This window comes from Ctenopharyngodon idella, chromosome 3, assembly GCF_019924925.1.
Source record: "Ctenopharyngodon idella isolate HZGC_01 chromosome 3, HZGC01, whole genome shotgun sequence".
NCBI lineage: Eukaryota > Metazoa > Chordata > Actinopteri > Cypriniformes > Xenocyprididae > Ctenopharyngodon > Ctenopharyngodon idella.
In genome coordinates, this window is record NC_067222.1 from 25,057,049 (window position 1) to 25,076,778 (window position 19,730).

Consider the following 19,730-nt stretch of genomic DNA (forward strand, 5'->3'; position numbering starts at 1 on the left):
ACTCTAAATACTTCTTTAGTACCTTAGATAATGAATTTCAATATTATTAAAGTCAAAATAAAAATACAAGTTTACCCAGTCCTGGTCTTGGTGTGCATAAATCACCTGCTTGCATCATTCTAAGTAAACAAATTATTGTAATAAAGTTGAAGTAAAAAAAATATGGTCACACTTTAGATTACGGTCCAATTCTCAATATTAACTATGACTTCTACCTCAATAAACTTCTTATTAATAGTTAATAAAGTAGTTAAGTTTAGGTATTGGGTAGGGTTAAGGGATGAAGAATATGGTCATGCAAAATAATAAGGCATTAATATGTGCTTTATAAGTACTAATAAACAGCCAATATCCTAGTAATATGCATGCTAATAAGCAACTAGTGAGACCCTAAAATAAAGTGTTACCTAAAATATAAATATTAGATTAACAACTTAATCTATCCTGTAGTAGATTGGATCAAACAAGAATTTCAGTTTCAGTAATTTTAGTACTTAAAACTTATTTATTTCAGTTTTATTCCACATTTAAGTTTTTCATGTAATATTTATACTGTGACACTGTGATAGTTTTAGTATTAGTTAACAATAACAATGCTGAAAATAACCTCCTTGCATTTTTGACACCACCTGTTCCCTTACCAATCACCGTATCCAAAGACCAAGGAGGATATCAGAGAGCAGCGCAGCACACATAAATGTTTTAATCCAACAACCATCTTTACAGACCATAAACTGTTTAATGTGGAAGGTTTGTGAGTGGCAGGAAATGCTCATATACTGCAAAACCAGATCTGAGAAAGGCCAGCAAAATGTCAAGGGAGGGAGGAGGGATGTATTGCTATGGTGATGAGAGGTTTCCTGTTGACAAACAGCCTCTGAGGCTAATTAGGTAATTAAGGGAGAAAAGCTGTGCTACGGGGCAGGGGGAAGGATTTTTGAGTTACACAGTGTCACCACCAGTTTATAACAGAAAACGGAGAGAAGAGAAGAGAAGAGACAAGAAGAGTAGAGAAGAGAAGAGACGAGACGAGACGAGACGAGAAGGCTTTACAAAGTTTAAATGCACTGTCCTCAAACGACCATGTGTGGCTAATGATATTAAACCAGTTAATAGCTACATTAAATTCTCACTTATTGTCCTATCCTTAACAAAACTAGGAAATACACCTTTTCCGTACACAACCAGCTTGTTCACACACATTCACACTCGCTTCTCAACACTCCGCCTCCTCACAGCTATGTATAGACATGATTCAGATAGAGCACCTCTCCACAGCACAGGTCACACACATTCACGCTACCGCATTATATAAAGACCATTATATAAATACAGCCCTAACAATCAGAAACACTACTGAAACATCCATCCACACACCAAACACAGTAATAAACCATGCTGAAAAGGATGATGAGTGGCCTGCATGGAACAGGTGCACGTTCATACATCAACCGTCCACTGAAATAAACCACAAAACAGAGAAAACAGCAGAGCCAGAGAGAGGAGAGGTGAGAAATGCATTAAAAAAAACTGAAGTTAAACTTTTCAAGTGAAAAAGTGACAAACCTAAAATGTAGATAGAAAAAGAGAGAAGAAGTGAGTGATTGGGAAGCTGTTTTTTAAAGGGTTAGTTCACCCAAAAATGAAATTTCTGTCATTAATTACTCACCCTCATGTCGTTCCACACCCGTAAGACCTTCGTTCATCTTCAGAACACAAATTAAGATATTTTTGATGAAATCCAAGAGTTTTTTTTTAATCCCCCATAGAAAGCAACGTAATTACCACATTCAAGGTCCAGAAAAGTAGTAAAGACATTGTTAAAATAGTTAACGTGACTACAGTGGTTCAACCTTAATGTTATGAAGCGACGAGAATGCGCACAAAAACAAAACAAAACTTTATTCAACAATTTTGTCCCTTCCCTGTCATTCTCCTATGCTGTTTACATTGTATAGACAGTTCAGCGCTTTCAGTTTCTACGTCCGAACGCTGACTCAGTATTGGCTGACGCTGTTCACGTGAGTGCCACGACACACGCGTGTGATACCAAGCTGGCGTTCTGACGTAGAACCTGGAAGCGCTTCAACATAAACAGCGTAGGAGACTGACAGGATAGAGAAGAAATTGTTGAATAAAGTCTTTATTTTTGTTTTGTTTTTGCGCACAAAAGGTATTCTCATCACTTCATAACATTAAGGTTGAACCACTGCAGTCACATGGACTATTTTAACAATGTCTTTACTACTTTTCTGGACCTTGAATGTGGTAATTAAATTGCTTTTTATGGGGGATAAAAAAAAAAAAAAACCTCTCGGATTTCATCAAAAATATCTTAATTTGCGTTCTGAAGATGAATGAAGGCCTTACAGGTTTGGAGTGACATGAGGGTGAGTAATTAATGACAGAAATGTAATTTTTGGGTGAACTAAGCCTTTAAGCTTGTACAAGGTCATGTTATCACCAGGGAGAGCAATTATGTTTTGGGCAGCGTTTGATACTTTTTTTGGCAGTACATGGACATTTTGCAGACTTGTTGAAGTAAGAGTTGAAAAAAAAAAAAAACCAGAGAAAAGAAAATATGGTGTGGTGGATTAAGACTCCATCACAAGTGGGCCAAAAAGCCATTTTTTAAAACTAAAAAATGGTAGATTATTTTTTAATTTGTTTTCAATTTCATTCAGAATTAGGTTCACTTAGGAAAACAAACACTACTTTCACAGTTAGGATAGATAGATAGATAGACTGGTAAATCGAAATGGATGATAAAATATCAATATAATAAGCCACTGGTGGTCCGGTGTGGGCGTGGTTTAGGGTAAGAAAGATCCCCATGGTGGAAGCGTTATGTGGTGACATCACATTTTATAACGTATGTTGACATCATCTTTCCTGCACTCAGTGTGTCAGACACCACTTTTAATTAACTTTAACAGAACGGCTCATGAGACGAGCCTTTAACTAGTACCAGATGTAGCTTACTTTTTAACTGAACAAAAAGCGATCTCTTGTTTAATTAACAGTGATGTTCGTAACTTATCAACAGAATAGACTGTCATAAAAAATGCAAGACTCTAGTAGACCAGCTGTCTAGAGAGACAGAGTGAACAGGGACTAGGTGATGAAATAATGTTATCCCATTAATTACAGGAGAAAATGCAGCTTTTTCCAAACAAATATCCATATTCAAAACAACGAAGCTCATACAAAAACAACTTTCTGTCGCTTTCCTCGCAGAACACTTGTAAAAGACATTGTGCCGAGCATAAAGATGCAGTCTTGTTGCCAAGTAACCACAATGAGATACGGTTTATAACGACTAATCTTCGCCATAAACAAAATCTGTGTTTTCACTCAGCCATTCTTAAATAGCGGGCAGCAGGTTGTATTTTGTCTTTCGTTGGTTGCTTGCACTTGCGTATAAGCTGTACAGTGTCTCTCTCTTACCTGAGCGTGAGAGCCGTGGTGGTCGAACATGTCCATTTGGATTTCCTGGGTTGAGGTGGAAGGCGTCCTGGACATAATACCCTCCTGTACCATTGATTTAAACTTTGAATTTGGTTTTATTGTTTCATTTAGATCCCGCTTTCAGTTTATTATGCATTGTAAAATAATTAAAGATAAAATAAAACAGATAAAGGTGGTTTTCCTCTTCCCTGTGCCTTACGGATGGCTTGCCACTGTGCTGTTGCGCCCCCAGCCCTGGTGGCGTTGAGCAGAAACCCTCTCCCTTTACAAATAATACAACGAGCCTAGTCTCCAGCTGTTCAGCGGAGGGACCAAGCTCCGCCTACCTTCCTCATCAATCAATCAGGTAAGAACGGGGCGCGGCTTGTTGACTATCCTCGCACTGATTGGCTGATCGAATGAACATTACTATATAGATGGACGATGGCTGTTCTACTCCGCACTCTACTGTCCATGAGGGCATTGTGGCTGCTCCGATTGAACGCGAGATGACCACACCCATTGATTCTGTATTAGTAAAGAAAACCACAATATGCCATTTTTTTTGCTATGTTTATATTTACTGTATTTTTTGGTTAATCCGTCTCTGACAAATATAAGCTATTAGGAATACAGTTGAAAAACTGCATTCCTGTTTGCTAAAATGACTCGGTTCTTATGAGCCAGATTTTAGTAGTCTACAAACTTGGTTTCCTGCACTGCCCTCTCATTCAACAGTCAAAGACCAACCAAAGACGACAGAACAGATTGAGAATAATCAAATCACAATCAGAGCTTTAATGCCAAGTATGTTCGCACACAGAAGAAGCTTCCAGTACACAGAGACAACAACAGTATACAGATATATGTGAATAAGACACACACACACACATTGTGGGGACATTCCATAGGCATAATGGTTTTTATACTGTACAAACCGTATTTTCTATCGCCCTACACTACCCCTACACCTAAACCTACCCATCACAGAAAACTGTGCACATATTTACTTTCTCAAAAAAACTCATTCTGTATGATTTATAAGCCTTTTGAAAAATAGGGACATGGGGTAATGTTCTCATAAGTTACCTTCTCCTTGTAATACCTATGTCAGGGGAGAGTGAGGTAAGATGAGCCATTTTTTAACTTATGTGGTCCTCAAGATAAGGGAAAATTAAGCAGAAGTATAATGAAAGTATCTTAAGTAATTTCAGGATGTTTCCTATCATTTTAAATGATCAGAATACGTCTATGACAAAGGGTTCTGAAAATATGGATTCTTATAAAAAAGTGTTCATGTGGCTCAATTTACCCCAGGTTAGGGGTAAGTTGATCCGAGTCAGCGGGTGGGTGTAAACTGACCATCTAACTGAATCTGAATTTTGAAATTTTAAAGATAATTTACCTCTTTTAAAAACTAATTTAATAATCAAATTTCTGTTTACAAATATTCATTTATTTTCTTAAAGTTAACTTAAACAACATAAAACCAACCAAATGAAGTTGAAATTTCAATATCTTTAATTATTTGCATTTCTGAAACAATATGTTGAACACCAAAGTTGTAAACCTTCCCAAAAACATACTAAACAGGGAGTTTGTTGAGTAAAATGAAATAAAAACTAGAATGAATGAATGAATAAATGTCACCGAAAATAATAAATATTTTAGTCAAAAGGTTCTTGACATGGTAGTTTTTCTGCAATGTCGACCATGTTAGGCCATTAGGGGCTACAGATGGAAAGATATACTGTATACGATTAAGCATTTTCTGGTTCATATCAGAGAAGGATTTAGTGTACTTGTACACTGTTCCTATCAAATAAAAGTCAAAATAAACCAGTTGTGTAATATTACATGGAAATTATACCAGTTTATACTTCAGAGATTTAACTTAACTTCAGTGCCTTATGGTGGTGTAAGTTAAAACGCTGGCTCAATTTACCCCACAGCATTTGGCTCACTTTGCCCCATAGCTGCCATTTTGGGAAAAACAAGCTAGCTTACCAATTCAGGCTAATATTTAGCTAAATGACTTGCATGGTTTTATACTTTGCTAAATCACCAATATGCATCATAAATATTTTTAGACTTGGACAAATTTGCTTTGATGAAACAGCCATTACATCTGTTATGTTAAAATCTTACTTTGACAAGCCAAAAACAGTTTTTAGAAGTAAATAAGTGACTTCCACTCCTCCCATGTGCTTCTCCTTTTCACAATCTGGCAGAAATGATGGGTGGTTCCAAAATATATGGTCACATGACAGTAAAAGTTTACGGTCGCCAAGATATAGGGGGTGGGTCAACTTACCCACTGACTCATCTTACCCCACTCTCCCCTACCCATGTCATTATACAAATTTGTGTCCTGATATGCCACAAAAACACGCGCGCGCACACGCACGCACGCACACACACACACACACACACACGCGAGTATACAGGTGTGCTATATACAAATATAATAGAATGGAATAAGAAAAAAATTCAAAGAGACCAATAATTAAAGACGACGACAGCTACCCAGACTACAAGTATGTCACTTTCCAATTTTTTTGCACTTGCTAATACTGCTAATACTGCACTTACCTCAGCAAGACACTCCCAACCATCTATTATTTCACTACTACAGACTCCCAGTCTCTCAACAGTTGAAACACTGCCCCCGTGTGAGCATTTTATTAAACAGCAATCCAAAGCTAGCCTACAGACACGAATGCCTACAACACCAAGCAGCGTCATTGGTGGACCGTACCATTCCTATTGTCGAGGTATTTATATCATGTTTTAAATGTATATTAAAGCTATTAAGTGATTAAGTTATAATAGAATTGTTTAAAGTACTGAATGTACATCGAATAAGTACATTAAATGCCTTTAATTTGTTTTAATCGAAATTACCTCTGTAACACGCACCCCCTCACATGAATATAACGGTATAATCGTAAAAAAATCTTCCACATTGACAGTGGCATTCGGCTTCCGCTGACTAGCAGCCATGAGGTACGGTATTACACGTGTTTTATTCTGTTTTATTGATCTAACTCATATTTTGTTTTAATATATTTTTAAGTAGAAACTACTTGCGCTTTTTTTAAGCACACAATTAAACATTTGAAGACGATATATGAAGTAATATTTCTATATGGGTATAGTCGCCATGTTGTGTCCTCAGACTGGTAAACGTGCTGTCGAAACGATTAGATGCTGAATAGTGCGCGTTACAATAATTTAAATTCATTGTACACCGTGAAACGTTTGTCAAACGTAGTTTATCATTATGTGGTATTCTTATTTTGGTTTTATTTCCGTTTTCGGAAACAACAAAAGTCGACGTGGTGAATGCGGCCTGCTTATCAAGCGTGCTCAACATGTTCAAACATGCCCCATATATAGATTAGGGTTACTTTGACGTTCTGCCTGGCCTCAAACCAGGGACAGTTAGAAATAAACGGTCATATGGCCTCATGTTTTGCTAGATTTGAGCAAAACGGCAGGTTTATATTATATGGATGGACATAATAGTTTCAATTATTCTGTAGGCCAACGTTACTTGTGTGAACATGTGAATCTAATACTGCAGTAACACACCATGTAAGGCAACAATATATATTATATTGTAGTAACTTTCATAGTTCATAGTACATGGATGGATGAATATTAATTCAAATTGTTCATTGAAATTGTGATTATATAGCTTTGTTCTAAATATCAAGAATTTGTGATTAATCTAAAACTGTCCTTTTTTTCTCCAGCATGCTTAGGCTTCAGAAGAGGTTGGCGTCCAGCGTTTTGCGCTGTGGCAAGAAGAAGGTGTGGTTGGACCCAAATGAAACCAATGAAATTGCCAACGCCAATTCCCGTAAGCAATTCAGACCTCCTTGAATAGTCTTCTCTGCATTTGTGCAATGAATTAATCATTTTTTGCCTTTCTACCTTTGTTTAGGGCAGCAGATTCGTAAGTTGGTGAAGGATGGTCTGATCATCAAGAAGCCTGTAACGGTGCACTCTCGTGCCCGATGCCGCAAGAATACACTGGCACGTCGGAAGGGCCGTCACATGGGTGTTGGTGTGTATCAATTTAATGACATTTGGTTATAAGTTGCACCATTTAGACTGAATCCAGAGAATTTGCCGTTATCCTAGAAACGACAATCGCAGTAATCTCCACAGTCTTGTGGGGCTTCCAATTATACCTCTTTTGCAATTTTCAGTTTATGCAACACTATTTTTGTGCTATGAATACATTGTGTTGCAGTGTTTCTAGAATTTAATGGGGAATAATTCTGTAATCCAGGGCATTAAAAGTGAGCAGTCATGGAGCTCTTTTCTAGGTGTGATTAATTGATTTATTTGCATGCAGGTAAGAGAAAGGGTACAGCGAATGCACGTATGCCAGAGAAGCTGTGCTGGATGAGGCGTATGCGTATTCTGCGACGACTTCTGAGACGTTACCGAGAGGCTAAGAAGATCGACAGGCACATGTGAGTCCACCTTAAAAATGGATTCATTTAATTGTACACATACTCAGAAGTTTGTATTCTTTTATGTAGTTTTATGCACTGATATATAGCAGCATTTATGACTGCTATTGTGAACATATTGCAGATTTGGCAAGATCAATTGTCCTTAATAAAAGCTTAGTGAATGTACAGTCTGAATGTTGGATACACAAATGAATGTTTAACATTTGTTTCTCTTTCAGGTACCACAGTTTGTATCTGAGGGCAAAGGGTAATGTGTTCAAGAACAAACGCATCTTGATGGAGCACATACACAAGCTCAAAGCAGACAAGGCCCGCAAGAAGCTCTTGGCGTAAGTGTGCAAACCACAATAAGCGTCATTACACATCTCAGCTGCTGTGCTATTATCTTTTTCTAAATTGAGTTGAAAATAACTGAAATATTCCATGGCAGTTATAAATGATAAAACATGGTCGTACTCTGCTGTAAAGAACAGTGCTAATCTGTGTGTCCTTTCACCCTGCAGTGATCAGGCGGAGGCTCGTCGCTCAAAGACCCGGGAGGCAAGGAAGCGTCGTGAGGAGAGACAGCAGGCTAAGAAAGAGGAAATCATGAAAACTCTTTCCAAAGAGGATGAGTCCAAGAAATAAGTTTGTCTTATTGCCCTGTCCCAAAAGTTCTTCAACTGTGATTTAAAATAAATATACAGTTTGTTACAGCTCTTTGGTCTCCTGAGTGTGTGTGTGTGTGGATTGTTAATTTATAGAGTCCAACACAAGTTTATCCAAATGTAGGATACAGATTAGAAAAGAGACTAGGAAGCATTCTTACAACACTTTAAAGGAACAATTTCTAAATGCTTATTTAAAAAAAACACGTTTCTCACAGCACTGCTGCCCCTGAGAATTCAACTGATTTTTTTGGGGGACTAATTAAATTAAAATGGCAAGCTACCAGCATAAGAAATGACTAGGCAGCAGTCTAAAGCTGTGAATGCCAACACAATGGCATTAGTCATTTAAGAGAAGGCAAGCTCTTTTGATAAAACCAGGAGGTCATGACAATTACAAATAATTACATAACTAAACCAATTGTCAAAATGTAAGAATTTAATTGCTCTTTAGTATGAGTTGAGCAGATCTGGAAATATTGGTATAATGAGCTGCAAAATGGCAATGCAAGAACAAGGAAACCATTCTCGTGTTGCTTCGTGGTGTTTTTATGTAGCTTACAGTGTCCTGCTCAGTCTCTGCTCTCTGTTCCAGAGAGCTGTAGGGCACCTCTGTTAGTCTTTGATATTTAGCTCTCATCCTGCAGAAACGGCTGTACATGATTGATGATTAAGTGGGCAGTTAGATTAAGGAAAGGTAAAATGCATTCAATACTTGTAACAGCTAACAGAAATGTCTCCTTACATTGATTTTAGGTGTCAGTGCTGTATGATATTAGAAAGATGTGGTAAACATCAGTAAGCAGATTGACAAAGACAAGTTACCTAATACACATCACACAGAATGTCAATGTTAACGAATAATACAATCAACAGGCCTCTGATTATCCACATATTTTTATTCCTGAGACCTATGTGAATAAAGATGAAAATGCAAAAGATCAGAAGAAAAAAAAAAAAACGCTCAAGCCATTTTAAGCACTGTACAGCATCAGTTAGCCTAAATAAAAACCTGTTGAAATGGTAAGTGTGTTTTACAGTCTGATTTATATTGAAAGACTTAATGGGTTCTAAATCGGTAAGCCAGTATTTCAGAGTTTTTCTTGATCTGCCAACATTTGCATTCGGCCCCACAAACAAATGATTGTTATACAATATTTATGTGTGTGTGTGTGTGTGTGTGTATATATATAAGGAATGCAACAATACAGTTAGCCCATGGTTCAATACATACCTCTGCTTTTTAACCACAGTTTTCGGTTCGGTTGGTTCTGATGGCACATCGGTGTTTTTTGTTATTCTATGTTTAGGCGACAGGAACAGTAAGAGGTTAAGGAGGGGGAAAAAAAATTTTTTTTTAATATTGAACCGATTGTGGCATCCCTAATATATACATTTTATGTCAGAAATATACTTATATTTTTAATTAACAATTCACTAAAAACAAAGTATTAGACTTTTATGTTTTCCAGCTAGGTAACGTTGCCTTATTTGACATTTAAATCAGCTCACCTTCAGTAATGTTCTCTGGCAGAGTCAGGGCATTTCTGCTGACACACAGGAGAAGTGATGCTGGTAAAGTCTATAACAGTCATCGTGAAGGTGCTTCTTACAGTGACGTGACCATCTGATGATCTGCCTGTTTATTGTTGTTTTGTAGACGCCAGTGAATATCAGGCAAAGGCACACCTTGACTGACAAACGCATGCAGAGCACATCAGTATCTGAGGATGAGCTGCAACGTACACAAACATTAAACATTATCGGAGAGAGTTAGCAAGGCTTTTCAGACTTTTCCACATGTGATCTCTGCTTGGTGATCCTCAGGGACGGGCGTTTAAAGGAGCTGTTCAGAATATCCTAAATATTCATGCATTTCTTCAGATTTGTGGGTTAAAACTTGTTTTGAGCAGAGCACTTTCCATGTTATTTTTGGATCAATACCAGGGCAGTGCTTTGAAAGGCTGCAGTTAAAAAGTAAAAAAAGTCTCCTCTCCGGATACAAGGACCTTGGAGTAAGCGCTTGAATGAGATCCACTTTTGCTAGAGAAAATAAAGAAAGAAGTTTATTGCAGAAGATTCAATTATGTAAACCCTAAAAACACGAAGAACAGTTATGAGAAAGTAATATTTTAGTTTTACTACTTCAAAATTTCACATTTAATTCAGTTTGTTACTTGCCATTTGTTTGTAATTGTTAAAGATTATTAGCAAAAAATTTCCAACGTACCATAATTATTCAGAAAAAAAATATTATAATCATTCAATAATTTTAAATCAATCTCACATAACCTACATACAAACCAATGCATGAGGCCACTTTAACCCTATCAGGAAAAATGTATCTTTCATTTGCTCCCTAAGCTGCACTCCTCAGGTGTGTCCTGCAGGACCAGACGCCACTCCTGCTGAAAAGACAGCCGACAACAGTGTTTCACACAGACTAAACTGATTCAAAGGTTGAGAAATGTCTGAACATGTAGCCTATCACTATTCTTTTTTTATTTTTTTATCTCAATCTTTCCATGTGCCATAAAAGTTTGCTAAACTAGAGTCCTTCTAGTCTACATGTTTTTTTTTGTTGTTTTGTTTTTTTGTTTTTTAAAGAAACAGCTCTAGAAACTGGTTCCTTATAATATCTGGGCTTGTGAGATTATATCCTGTGAGAAGAAAAACTTTCCACAACATTTTAATTCCATTACGCAACAACAAAAACTTTTCACACACCTCTGAAAACTAACAACCTACAATTTAAGCTTGTTTCTTGAACTTTAATGATTGATAGATAGATAGATATGATTGACCTGGGACTTTGTAGTGTTGTGTGTGAATCTCTCAACTACAGTTACACAGGTTAGGGTTAGTGTTTCTTTAAGTATTTCAATAGCAAGCACATAATTCACATGACATGTCACTCCACTGCGTATGAGTCATGACAAATGCACGTTATATAATATAAACACAGTGCCATCTACTGGACTCTCTAGGTGTCAGTATTACCTGTGTTAGACACTGGAATCATAGCACGATGGGTCAAAACTTTAGTGCTTCTAGATGGAGGCACTTTTCACCTATTGAATCATCAATTATGTACCTTGAGTTCATTGGTGACGCCTTAAAATAAAGTTCAGTTGGTTAACATTAGCAAAACAATGTTAATAGCAGGTTAATATTAATTTATAAATATACTATTGCTAATTGTTTATTCATGTTTGTTCCCAAGCTAAGTTAGATAATGTTAATTAATACAATTTAAAATGTTAAATATGTTAATTTGGTTATTTAATATTATACAGTTTCTGTGAAATGTTTCCTAAAATGCAGTCACAATCTCAAGTCATGGTATATCCCCCCTTGCTGGTTCTTTTCCAGTTGCAATTCAAAGTCATAATAACCTGCAACAGTTATCATAACAAAACAGAAAAACATTGTGATGCAACTGAAACTTCATGACAACTTTGTGAATTATTGTTTATGACTGAAAGACTCACCTCCTGGAGCGAGGAGCCCATATATTGTCCAGTACACATGTGAAGAACAAAGAGCAAAACAAGCCATGTCTCATGCGGAACAGACTGGAAGTTCATCCTGCGATTTTTTAAAAGAACAGTATTATGAGATTTTGAACTTGAGAAGGAATTCAAAAGCTAAAAATTGCTTCTTTTTTTTTGTCTCAATCTCCAAACCCGTGGAACTTGAATATTCCTCTTTCAGTGCTTCTTGATGCTAGCTCATATTACAGTTCAGTGTGCTGCAGAATTATTTTTATCTGGTGCATAACACAATAAATCAACAATGTTGTGAATTAGAAACCTTTGTGCTAAATGCCTTAAATGCAAGATAAATTTTAGTGGCATCTAGCGATGAGATTGCGAATTGCAACAAAGAGAAGCTACGGTGGCCAACACAGGACAAACATGTCGTCGTCTGAGACAAAAGAGAAGCCAGTAAAGCAAACGCGCTTTGTAGAGCAGTTGGTCCGTTTAGGCCTACTGTAGAAACGTGCCGGCGCAAAATGGCGATTTTGCGAACATGTAAGGGGACCCGCGATGTATGTAGATAGAAATGGCTCATTCTAAGGTAATAAAAACAATGGTTTATTATGTAACATCTTTATACACCACTGAAAACAGTTATGTATATTACATTGCATTTCTGTCAATAGATCCTCCTAAAATGCACACATTGCACCTTTAAATGGAGAAATTTGGAAATACATTTTCCGTTTTAAATGAGCAAAACCTTCTCTAAAATCTCAGGAGATCCTCAAAGATGACTGCCCCGGACGTGATTCATAGGAATGTGAAATAGAATGTAATAAACATAATATCTGTCATGCGATATTTGACATGCTGCAACATTTACTGACTGCAATGTCTAATTTTTGTCCCTATTGATCTCCCTGAGCACAGTAAACTAAAACTCCATAATTAATTAAAGTACTTATGTTTGTAGCTGAACTTTAGTAGGACACTATAGACGTTGATCTTTCAATGGCTGGAAACGCATCAACAGGCCGGTTGTTACGTAAATGGGCACTAAATATGCACACATTGTCAGGGTTATTTTAAGTTTCATTGTGCTTTTGTTCATGTGCATATGTTTCTTGTATATCCATTTAATTTAGCCTTCTTTATTTCCTAGTTAGTTTCCTTAGTTACTGATTACTGTCACAGTCTGTGTTTCATTAAGTAGCTTGTTAACTCCTGTGTATTTATACTCCTGGTTCTGTTCAGTTCAATGTTGGTTGTTATCTTTGTTTGAAGTAAGGTTCGAGTTTGTTCTTGTGTCTATTTTCAGTGTATATTAAAGACTTGTGTCTTGCATCTGCTTACCACCTCTATACTGGTGACACATTACTAAATATTTGACCGTTGCACCATTAAGCTTAAATCATTGTATAAACTAAATATTTAGGAAAGCCTCAGACGAGGAGTAATGTTTGGAATTCAATTACAGACTGCTTAAATTATATCAATGAGATACTTGCTTACATTTTAGGAGAAAGAACATTACGTGAATAACTGACTTGATGTGGCTCTTCAACACAACGGTGTGTGCATCACTACACAAGTTTGAAAATGAATAAACAAAAAACTATAGCAATTTAAAAATTCTATCAGTTTTTTTTTTTGTGCTGTTTTATTAGTATTCTATTTATCGCTCGTTATTTGTTTTAGATTCTATTTATTTAAAGAAAACAAAGGAGTTGAAATCATGTTTTTTTTGTGATGTCACAAAAGCTGCTGATTAAGGTTAATTGTACTGAAACAAATGTTCTGAAGGGGTCGTTTACACGACACCATTTTCAACTAAAAACGGAAAACTTTTTTATGTGTTTTGGCCGTTCATTTACATGACAACGGCATTTTGGTGGCCTGAAAACACAAACTTTTGAAAACGGGTTTCAAAGTGCAAGTTTTTGAAAACGGTCTCCGTGTAAACAACAAAAACGCGAACCTGTGAAAACGACGTCATGCACATGCGCATTACATGTTCAGTCTATAGTGGTACGTGTAAACATACCCTAAAAGGGATGAAAAAAAGTCAAAAAATCAGGAATGGATGAAAGAAATTTGTTTAGAAATTGTTAGCAAAGTAGAGTGTAAAGTCCACCTAGTTTGACTGATAACTCATTAATAATGAGTAAAAATGGCAGAATATGAAAAAGTTAATTTGATAGAAAAGCAACAGGACTCACAACCCACACTAAAAGTGTCATTGATGTTTATTGGAAGATTCATATTTGTCTTATCAAAGTAATTTCTGCTGACACACACTGGAAAATTGATGCTGGTAAAGTCGATAACAGTCATCGGGAATAACATTTATATGCTTTTGAAACCTAAAATGTCCTTAAACCTTGGGCCTAAGTCAGTTTGTGTCTGAATCATATCTGAATATAACAAAAGGGGAAATGAAACTAAGGGACAGCTAGACAACTATCTAAATATAATGGCCCCATGATATTGAGGAACCAACTAACTAATAAACACATGATTTGGGCAGATCTTGCTTTACCTATAGTAACAGAAGGGTTTGACATATGAAGAACCAATCATATTGTAGAATGCTTTGCCATGCGCCTATCCTATATAAACTGTTGTATTCTTTTTGCTGGATTCTCTGTGATTGATATGAGGTCCTCCGGCCATGATTAAAGCATATTCTAAGGCATAGTCTGGAGTCTGTCTGGTTATTGCTTCACAGAAAGTTAGGGAACATTAAAGACCTTACTCTCAAGTGATAGTGTTTAAAAAGGGATAAGACGTCGTTCGACTCAGAGAGAGACTCTTAGGCGGGGTTCTGATTGCGGTCAGGTAACTATAATTCTTGTCAACCTTTGCGCGCAGAGTGGCATTCAACTGAGGATAATATTGTGGGTGTCTGGGACACCCGGTTTAACCCAAGTCATGTGCGTAGGTGAAAATCTACCACATCCTCAAGGACAGGCATATAAAGGAGCTGTTCAGTGTATATCAAATATGTATTTATTTTAATGAGGTATCTGAAAGCTGAATGCTTTGAGCTGAGCCTCTTCCAGGTTACTTTTGGATCACTACCGAGGCAGAGGTCTGGAAGCCTGCAAGTTATAAAAGACATCTTTTCAGCTACAAGGACCTAGTGTTTAGACTGATGTTCAGTTTTGCTGAGAAAATAATAGAGCAGATTGTGCTATTTACCCGAATGCAGACATCCATTTCACGAATTAACATTCACATATAATTAAATAGAGTAAAAGTTATGCGTATTTGGCGTGCTGTCCTGTGGGAGGGCTTGGACTGAATTTTGGCCCGAACCTATACAGCAGACTTACCTCCGTTCATTTGACAGTTTATCAGCATCCCTCCACCACCCCATCTCCTCACTTCTAGTCCTATCTATTCTTACCAAAACCAGGGTGAGTACTATATACCTCTTGTCATTGATTGAGTTGATTAACTGAATGCTCTCCACTTGTGTTAATTATCTGAACCTGCTGCTCCTAAACTTTGTTAATAAAACATATCATGCAACATTGAAGAGTCAACTATGTCAATAGCAATTTTATGTTCTAAATGCCCATAAACGCAGGGCTCTAGACAAATAAAATGCTTGAAAATGCAACAAAAATTAAAATTTACAGCAAAAATGTAAAGTCTTGCCAGGAAACCATTGTGTGCATTCATATGCAGTTTCATATCAGTGAAATGTGCACAAGGAACAAAGTGCAAGACTTTAGGTCCAATTTGCTGATTCTTATAAACTGGTTATTTTTAATGAGTCAGTCAAGATTTACGAATAAAGAATAAAGTTATTCAGTGCCTCAAGGTTTCAATCCCTGAATATGTGCAAAAATGAAAAATTCTCTCAGAATCATTTGTTGGACCTGATGGATTGAAGTAACTTCATCCTATGATTTTTGTTAAAAGAACAGTATTATGGGATTTTGTATATTCTATTGTTACATGAATTCTAAAGCTAAAAAAGTACCTTCTTTGTGTTGATCTTGATCTCCCTTTTTGAAATCTGGATATTTCTCTTTCAGGTGATTCTTGATGTTATTTTACAGTTCACTGACAGTACTTATGCCTTTGTTTTTAAAAGAAGTTCTGCAGAGTCCAGTTAATAAATAGCTAACTGGGCTTGTGGCTTTGTGTCTTGTATTGTATTGTGCATTCCACAATAAATCAAGTGCGTTATAAGTTAGAAACAAAACTTTTTTCTACTAAATGCCTTAAATTCAAATTTTCATGAAAAGAAAGAACGTCACATCAACACATTTCTAAACATATTTTTTTCCCCCCTTTTAATTCAGGCAAAACTTTTTCTAAAACCTCCGAGATATGACTGACCCAGACCTGATAGGATTGGACAGTGGATCTATACTTTGGTGGTTAAAGTCACACCAGTCCACATCAGCGACCCCAGTAAAACCAGTAATATTGAGTTTCTTAGAAGATAAAAGAATAACATGGAATATCTGTCATGAGATAACTGATATGCTGCAACATTTCCTGATTGCAATTATATTGGCATGGTGAATGTTTTTTTCCATTGACTTCTGTGAGCAGAGTAAAGTCCTTTTCAGCACAAAGGTGTGTGCATCACCCAATGTCAACCCTAAGCAAGTTTCACCATAAAAAAAAAAAAAAAAAAAGGAAAATAAAAATATTAATTCTTTTACATCAGGGGTGTCCAATACTGATCCTGGAAAGCATCTGTCCTGCAAAGTTACCTCAAACACAGTTCAACACACCTGGTCCAACTATAGGTCTTCAGGTTAAATCTTGAGGTTGGTATCGGTGATGCAGCATTAGATTGGTTTTCTTCGTACTTCACCAATAGGTGTTTTTTGGTGGAAATTGGAGAAGTTTCATCAAGCCCTGTTCCCATCACCTGTGGGGTGCTCCAGGGCTCCATTTTGGGTCCAATCATACTTTCTCTCTATATGCTCTTCATTCCATATTTGAGTATCATGAGGTTTTGTACCATATTTATGCAGATGATACCCAGCTCTACTTTCCTCTAAAATCATGTACCTCAGTGTCCTTCTTGTTAGCATGTTTAAAAGACATTTAAGGTCAGATGGACGAAAATTTCCTCTGGTGAAACCAAAAAAGAGTAAAGTTACATTGTTTGGCCCCCCACGCCTCTTAGATAATTTAAGCCCTACCCTGGGTCCCCTTCAAGAAAATATTCTATTCTACTCTTATTTCTTTCTTTCTTTCTTTCTTTCTTAGAACAGTTTAATACAACACCAGTTGCCCAAAGTGCTTTACAATCACAAACAATGTAAATGTAAACAAACTGATAAAGCATCACTTGAAATTGTATTTAACTGTCTCACTGGCACATAGATCTTAATATTGTCAGTGTAGCAATGAAATGCTACATTGTGTTTTCCAAAGATAGCCCCCAGAGGTAACATATACAGCGGAAAAAGTAATGGAGCAAGGATCGACCCTTGCGGGACACCTCAATGAAGATGTAGTTTTGATGAAATGCAGTTCCCCATGCTAACTGAAAAAGATCTGTACGTAAGGTATGATTTAAACCATTTCAGGACATTACCCTTCAGACCAACACAGTATTCTAAGCGTTTCATTAAAATCTCATGGTCCACCATGAGATCCAGTAAGATCAAAATAACATTTAAAAAAAATGTCATTTCATACCTTGACCAACACTGTCTCAGTACTATGGTATGACTTAATTCCTGATCGAAGAGGTTCACCTATTGAATGAACCGGAAAAATGAACCGGAAAAAAATTCCACATGAAAGAAGGCGGAGCCTCTGCACACACCTACGTAATTGCCACAGACGAATGGTAGTACAAAGGTATTTACCAGCCGTAGCAAACTTTTTCGGTGTTTTGTAATATTCAGTTCCTGAGAAAAACTGTTCTAAAGCGTGGAGTATACATGAATATTCATGATATTCCCCCTGTTGTGGGCGCTGCTTTGAGACAACGCGCAAACGAATGGAACTGAAAATATTAGTGCACACTCCTCAAATGGCAACTTGTTTAATGGATCAACTGCAACAGTTTACATGTTCAAAACAATGCAGTTTGTTTAATATGACAAATCGTCTGAGCTGTTTTGCCTGATTGAAGCATTCAGATAAATAGGTAAGGACACAGCAGAGCAAACATGAGCGAATAACATATGCTCGTCTAGGCTCATACAGTTTTTACTCTTTGATGTCTTTAGCTTTTTTATTTCATTTGTGAGGCTTTACATTTCATTTGAATAGTTTGGTTATAGTAGCCTACCTTGTCATTATACTGGATATCATATAGAATTACTGTTTTGAAGCTGTTTCAAACTCCCAAAACGAACTCCAAAAGAACCTGGTTTTGGCCTGATTTTGTTCGAAATGACGTCACTTCAGTTCATTCTTTGATTTCACTTGAAGTATATTAGGGCCCTAACTATAATCTCTAATGCCTAACCCCACCCCACCACTAACCCTACCCTTAATGATGCTATAAGCTCCACCCCAACACCGGTCTAAGGCTGCTGGCCTGATGCTGCTGTCCTCAGATTGCTGCGACGGCTCTGCGGATCTGCAGTTGGTTATTATTGTTGTTCCCACGGCTCTCTGCCCTGTCCTTGCCACAGTACTCTAACCAAGATCAAGATCACATCAGCAACAAACAGCTTGGAAAGACTATTATAGGTGTTGTCAAGCAGATAAAAAATTCAAAGCACATAAAATATTTAGTGACGTTTCACATAATAGGAACATTATTTGGAATCACAATGAGGATTACTTACTATTTGTATTGTGATGCAACAGTTGGCTTTTTACCAGACTACATATTAGTAACTGTTTGAATGAGGTCTGAATGTGGTAAACAGTAACTGCAGTTGACAGATAATGTCACGTTTAGTCTCAGCCTCAGGCGTCATGCCCACTGACCATTGGCTGAACGTCTGATGCATATGGCACACTTAACTGGAAACACTTCAGGATTTTCAAAGTCGTCATCTGGTTGGTTGAATTCTACAGGATGTCCAGGAGACGTGTGCTTCACTTTCTTTAATGGTCTGCCTGGCAACAAAATGCTGTGATGCCAAACCCCCTCATGGAAGAAGAACCCGGTTGTGTTTACAACTGTGACAATGGGCACTTACCAGGATCAACTAAATGCTGGATTTTCAAAAGCATGTTAAGTTTGTGGCTATAATTGGCCAATGAAAGCTGCAAAGGAGTCCAGACCTTCTGCCGTCAGTCTGAGACTGCTGGCTACAAGAGACTATGTCAAGATTAACATTAAGATTTTAGGTTACATTTATATGTACTTAAATGATGAAGCAGTGTGTGACATGTATTTTAAATATATGTATAATAAAAACAATATTTATAATTAATAAAGCATGTAGAACTATACAAGAAAATAGTTTTAGATTTAGATACGTTTTAAATGTCAAATGTCAGAAAAGTGAAAATGTGTTCTACTCAACTTCAGTAAAATATGGTGCAGTACAATTTTTGTGCTGTACAATGATTTGTTTTCTTCAACATTTTATCATCAGGCAGGATCACATGGAGATTAAGAAGTGCAGTAGTGTCTCACAGTGCATCATGAGATTTTTTTCAGTGCTTGCATACAATTTAAGAATAGAGTGATGGAAGGAAAGACACTGGCTCAGACT

At 36.9% G+C, this 19,730-nt stretch overlaps 2 protein-coding genes across 6 annotated transcripts in view; one reads left to right on the forward strand and one right to left on the reverse strand.

Annotated features, from left to right (window-relative positions):
- cacnb1 (calcium channel, voltage-dependent, beta 1 subunit) overlaps positions 1-6,215 on the reverse strand; it is a 40,734-nt gene extending 34,519 nt beyond the window's left edge. For 2 of the 4 annotated variants that reach the window (XM_051885465.1, XM_051885463.1), the window contains exon 1: positions 6,040-6,215. In XM_051885465.1, the coding sequence (XP_051741425.1) occupies positions 6,040-6,192 (153 nt within the window). In that variant the 5' untranslated portion in view covers positions 6,193-6,215. Of the gene's footprint in view, positions 1-3,447; positions 3,755-6,039 lie in introns of those variants that run through there. The other 2 variants (XM_051885464.1, XM_051885466.1) reach the window with 2 other exon arrangements.
- rpl19 (ribosomal protein L19) lies at positions 6,164-8,632 on the forward strand. Of its 2 annotated transcripts, none has more exons than XM_051885474.1 (6): positions 6,164-6,221; positions 7,206-7,312; positions 7,397-7,519; positions 7,814-7,934; positions 8,156-8,266; positions 8,441-8,632. In XM_051885474.1, the coding sequence occupies exons 2-6, from the start codon at positions 7,207-7,209 to the stop codon at positions 8,562-8,564; spliced, it is 585 nt and encodes a 194-aa protein (XP_051741434.1). In that variant the 5' UTR covers positions 6,164-6,221; position 7,206; the 3' UTR covers positions 8,565-8,632. The 2 variants fall into 2 exon arrangements, with proteins under 2 accessions (XP_051741434.1, XP_051741433.1); XM_051885473.1 differs by lacking the exon at positions 6,164-6,221 and adding an exon at positions 6,302-6,453.
- The last annotated feature ends 11,098 nt before the right edge of the window (positions 8,633-19,730 follow it).